At 46.4% G+C, this 5,872-nt stretch overlaps 1 protein-coding gene across 1 annotated transcript; it reads left to right on the forward strand.

Moving 5' to 3' along the window:
• Positions 1-2,542: 2,542 nt before the first annotated feature.
• T265_12749 (hypothetical protein) lies at positions 2,543-2,846 on the forward strand (the record flags this gene model as incomplete). The annotated part of the gene is made up of 2 exons (XM_009165272.1): positions 2,543-2,644; positions 2,679-2,846. Coding segments are annotated over 2 exons (267 nt in total), but the record flags the coding sequence as incomplete, so codon positions are not given.
• Between the last annotated feature and the right edge of the window lie 3,026 nt (positions 2,847-5,872).

The raw sequence follows: 5,872 nt of genomic DNA on the forward strand, positions 1-5,872 counted from the left end.
AGCCTGTTCTGGAGATCCTTAACCGAAGTCCTTAGCTGAAGGCTCCAAAACGAAATGCAGCGGGGATAGACATGGACTCTGCGTTCCCTTTGGAGCTAGTGACAGTGAAACCCATCCATAGAGGAAAATGTCGGTAGCTCAGGTAGCGTCGCACTACTACCCCCCCCCCAATAACGCACTGATGATGTCACCTCGATTGGTGATGAAACGTTTGCAATCAAATTGCCCAGCTCAGCGTACAAGTCAACGACCACCAAACCCATCCATACACAGATCATCTGGGCTACCCGTCGCCTCCCACATGTGCATTTCGGCAGATGACGAGCAGGCCGAATGCGACTGGTGACCAGCAACACCTGAATGAAGCCTCTGAAGCCATCATTACCGTCCATTTTAAAGTCTGCGACCTTCGGGTCAAATCATTTGTTGATGATGGTTTTCTTATTGAGGTCCATCTATGGTTAAACCACTGATCGGAATGTTCGTGGTTCTAACCCAACTCTGGCTTCCCGCTGCTCTTCTCTAGGCTTGGTTTGTCTGGAAATATCTTAGTCCTCGTGATTCCTTCGAAGTTTATGGCAGCCATTCAACTCGAATCCGGTTAGTCTAAGTGGCAGTCCACAAACGTTTTCGCTCAAAAGTGCGGGATTTCACCGACAAATGACTATTTCTTCAGGGATCCCAAACCACTTTGAAGGTCTTTTGGAAATACTTTGTTCGGAGGAGCACCTCAGTCTACTAAGTATGCCCGCTCTGAGTCCTCTGCGCCTATGAGAATTTTGTGGACATGCTTCCAGTCAGTACCTGCTAGAATAAGGGACATCTCAGTGTCCAGCGTTCGTTCGGATTGCTATAATGATACTGGATATCTAGCACACGGTTGGCGACATGAGTATGCAATGACTAATGACAACAACGATATTTTTGCTGTGTTTACTCATTTATTAGCATACGTGCAGTCTGATGCACCTATTTTCTCTGGAAACAAGGATACGAACCCGGACGTGGTCATCGTTCAGCTGTAACACCCTTCCGGTACCTAGCTGCCATGCCACCCGAAGGAAGCACGAGGGCTGGGAAGCTAGAGGCAGAGGTCGGGTTTGAACTACAGGCCTTCGGGTTTGTACATTCACGCTCTAACCACTTGAGCCATCTCGCCCCGGACATGGTGAACTATGGTATGAATGAACTCGAGATTTCGAGGTCACAGACTAGAGATGAAGATGATCGGAACGAATAGACTCCCATGTATTTTGGCTACCCACGCTACCCGAATTTAGATCAAACTCCCGGAGAAGACAATGGAAGGTGTCACTGAACAAGAATTTGGAGCGCGACTGTGAAGCGCATCCTCGAAGATTCATTCATCCTCCATCTTGCTGTTTGGTGACCCACCTGGTAACACGAAAAGAGCCCAAAAGAATGACTGATGTCGCTTTTAGCCTTATCCAGACCTGACCTCGGACCACCTCAGATAGTGTTACGGTAGTACAACGAGTGCTGTCTGTCTTGATGGAAACCTTAATCTCTTTATCAGTTGTCTGTTGTATCGGAACATTGTCTGGCATGCCCCTCTTGTTATCGAATTGGCATTCTCTGTGGCACCTGGACTGAACTCTCGAACTATACTACAGACTAGAGACATATTCGTCCACTCAAGATAACGCAGGGTTTACATCAAAGAATGCCGTTGCACAAGGCCTATGATTCAGTCCTAAATACCGCACATGGAAAATTAGTTGTCCAAGCTAGTCACATCCTCAAACCATTAGGATTTCTTTAACAGACCTCTCACTTTCAGAGGTCCATCCTCACCAAAGACGTTGCTGTTCAACTGATCTCATTCCCCTATTCCTGTACAGCTCTAGCCTTAACACCCAAGTCGACCTTTTTCAGTTCTGGCAAAACGCCTCAGCTGATACCAATATAGGAAATGCATCCTGTAGCGACCGCCAGTAACACATCCTCAAGAACGCTGACGCCAGCTAATCCTAACCTTCTAGCCTCCGTCAGACTGATAATTTACAACCAAGTAGGGCAATTGTCCAACTCGGTCGCTAGTGATTGCAGCCACCAAGCTGTTAAAAATCACTGAGCTCTCCACACGAACTATACTAACACCCAGGTATCTACCGTCCTCATTGAATTTTCCACCACTCGGGCTGATCACGATACGACTCGTGTTTTTAGCCTCGAACCTACTCACTACATCACACCTCTGGCATCGCTCAGCACGCTGTTTGCGGGTAACTTACGCCCATCTATTCTCTCTGTCCGAAACGCTGTCTTTTAGTGTTTGGTTCTTTGGCGGTGATCCTTTCGGTTTACCGGTATGGTCTTGATCACTATCTTGCAGATAATTCTCTCTTGAGAAATAATCCGAGAATCCGCTGTGGGACACAAAGTGTTGGAAAATGGAGGACAAGCAGGAGCCGTCGTTATTGAGTGAAGAAAATCTAGATCGAGCTTCTCCAGATTTATGGCCAGAGCAAAGCAAGTTGGTGGTAGCCACAAAACTAACAGTGATTTGTTCAAGTTCCAGGAGTATCAGAATTTTTATCCTCGAAGCAAAATGAAATCAGCTTGCAAACCCCGCCAAAGTATGCAACTGACCTGGATAAAGAGGACCTGGAACTGATACATGGTAATCTTGTTGCTCATCCTCTTTATTCCTCCAGACTTTGGAAGTCTGTCCACACAACAGCTCATGGACAAAATAAAGCATCTGCAGAATCTGGCCTACCAAGTTGGTTTAGAAGAAGGTAAGAGACTTCAAACATCCTTACTGTCTTCTTTAGCGAAGGAAATGACACGCGGAAAGTTTTTGAATATCCTTGGAAAACGCTAAGACTGTCTTTGTCGTTGCTATTTGTGTAAATATACATGTTCCTTGTTCCATTTACCTTTGTTACCATTAGTAGCTCCAGGGGCGGGTAGCTACATGTCTTTTTGTTGGACTTCACGGCCGACCCAGGTTTTCGGCTGAGCCTCCCCAATTAATCTGCTCGATAGTTGTCATGTCATTCATGGTCAGCGTGACAACTGGATACGGCTAGATTGCGTGTTCACTGACTGGAACAATTGAGCCACTGGTACGGTCCAACGGCTAGCCTTGATCAGGAGACTATAATCCATATTATTCGTAATATCGAGTTCTCCTCGGAAGGTGATATGGCTTGGTACACCCTCGTGAAAGGCACACATCTAAGGATACATTTGTAGTAAGGGTAGCTAATAAGAACTGTATCGCACGCTTTCTGCATGTTGGCGCTAGAATTTCGGTTGTACCCTAGGATTCAAAGTGGCTTGTGTGAGGCGAGCAATGCACCTCAGTGTCCAGGTCTCCTGGTGGGAACCTTATCGGCCTGGAATATGTGAAAAAAATTGTTCTCACTTTTAAAAAATAACTGGAGGGACAAACTACTAGTCATTTCAATCAATCTATCAGCTATCTGTCGGTGCTACTCGCCTTCCAGGATGGGGACCGCGTGATCCTCACTGTGCCTGGTTGGAGACACTACAAGATATGGCTACCAACCGATGTCAGTGGCGTCCTTGTTGTCAGTTTCTATCCAGATTGCCTGAGTGAATGTCTGGAGGTGTAGGGACCTCGGAATGATTGTGTTAAGCTAGCACTAAGTCCCTTCCCCGTCCTCCTTTATTCTTTTCTTTACAATAAGGCTATCAAGTTAGTCATGGTTGTACGGCAGTGAAGCATCGGTGTTGAACACTGATGTCATGCTGTCGATGATGATGATGATCTATCAGCTATAAACCGTGTGTCAGGCACATCGGTTCCAACTTTTACAGTTTCAATCACTGGAAAGTGAGTGTGTGACATACAGCCAAGTCTTGGAGGCGATGGCATGTTTTGCTAGTTGGGGAGCTACTTAGCTTCTCATTGAAGGCAATAGATTTGATGCATAAATGCCGCTCACTGTGCGATTGGGCCATTTTGCCAATGTCATCAACCATTGGTGAGCTGACTCCAGGGGCCCCCATCCAGGGAGGTGGCAGTTGTCGACCTGACTCAGTTTACCTGTTAGTGTTTTCATTATTCGTTTCCATACGCTGTCCACCTCGGTCTCTTCCACACAGAACAGGGCTCGGTGAAAAGAGCTCTGCGAGGTAGACGGTCTTCTGACATGCGTAACTTATGAATCGTGAGTAATTCATCAATCGCGGGAGAGTTTCTTCCTAGGGCCATCTAACGTACCTTAGCATTACTAATCTGGTGTTCTCACCAGACCCGACCAATTCTCACTGCCGCAGTGTAAGCTCTTCCCTTGGCATACAAACTAATGTCACCTCAGTGCCATAGTGTCGGAATTTGCCAAAGCTGTCCTGACTTTCCCGATTTTAGAAATAATCTCATCTCCAGCTATTCCACCGGAACTTATACAGCTGCCCAGGTAGATAAATTTATATACCACGTCGATTGGCCCGATTGCGAACACGGGGGTTGGCTTTGATCCCATCCAGTCTTGTAGCAGTACTTTGCAGGTTTTGAGGTGCGTACCAAACCGTGCGGTAGAGTTATTTAGGCTATTTAAAATGGTTTTCATTTTCGAAAGATCTGGACCAAGGAGTGCAACATTGACCGCATACTCAATGTCTGTGAAGAAGCATCCCTGAAGCATTTCGATTTCCGAGGTTTTGGAGGCACAGAGAAGTTTCCAACGGGACATCAGTAACAAAGCTGTGAGAAGGCAGCCTTGTCGTACACCACTGAACTTGGCGAACTCAGACGAAAGGTTGCCGGATACTCGTACGCGGCCGTAGGAGCTCGAATACGATGACCTAGTAAGGGATATAAATTTGGAAGGGACCTTTGATCGTCAGATACAGCCAAAGCTTTTGACGACCGAGAGAATTAGCAGATTACAGATAAAAAGCCAACCAGCGTGGGAGGTTTGAAGCAGTGAGGCTGTTCAGTAATTTGGTTGGACGGTCAATACATCCTCGGCCATGGCGAAACCCAGCTTGATTTACACGAATCTGCCTCTTTCGATAGTCAATCTACCTACGCAAGATAACCCCAGAGAGCACCATAGATGAAATGGGTAGCAGGCTGATGCCACGATGTTTTTCACAACGTTTCTGCGCTCTTTTTGAAAACGGGAAGTCTCACACTAAAAAGTTATTCGGCGTGTATCGCAGGACGTGCAGTCTCTGAAAATGCTTCTAAGAATTCCAGGAGTGACGCTGGAAGTGTGGCTGTGAGAAGGCCGCTTTAGTTGGAGGATCCGGAACATCTTCAGGTCTTTGACCACTGGTGTCTCAGAACAATAAATATCAGCGAGTTCACAATGAGGTAATTAGGAAACGGGCTTTTGTAGAAGTGGATATTCCACTCAGGGAGTAATCTAACTACACATGCCCAGACGAGCGTTGTTTTCCGTGCCCAGTTTAGAGTGAAGGAAACCCAGAAGTGGTCAGAGTAAGATGGCAGAGGGAAGTGAAGGATGCTTCTGAAAGTCTGGGCATTATTCATCTTCCAGGGGCTCGCATGACCCTATCTATGCGTAGCTGAAGAACCCTGAAGTATGGTGGCTGATTCATTTCAGTGGCGTCCATGCTGTCGCTTTTGACCAGATTGTCTGACTGTTGGTTTAGACACCTTGGATGTCTGTGGTAGACTAACGGAGATAAATTGACATGGTCTCATTGCTGTTCTCTTTTGTTGTTGTCATTGACGATGATAATAATGTTTGAAGTAGGACAATTGACTTCGTTTGGACCAGAACTACCTGGAATTCGGCGTTCCTGCTAATCCATAATAGAGGTACAATAATGCACCATGTTGGACTTGTGTAGCTGTCGCCTAAACTGCAGTCTAGGTCGGCGGAAAACAAATATTTTCGTCGTATTC

The sequence above is a fragment of the Opisthorchis viverrini genome (assembly GCF_000715545.1).
Source record: "Opisthorchis viverrini unplaced genomic scaffold opera_v5_13, whole genome shotgun sequence".
Taxonomy (NCBI): Eukaryota; Metazoa; Platyhelminthes; class Trematoda; order Opisthorchiida; family Opisthorchiidae; genus Opisthorchis; species Opisthorchis viverrini.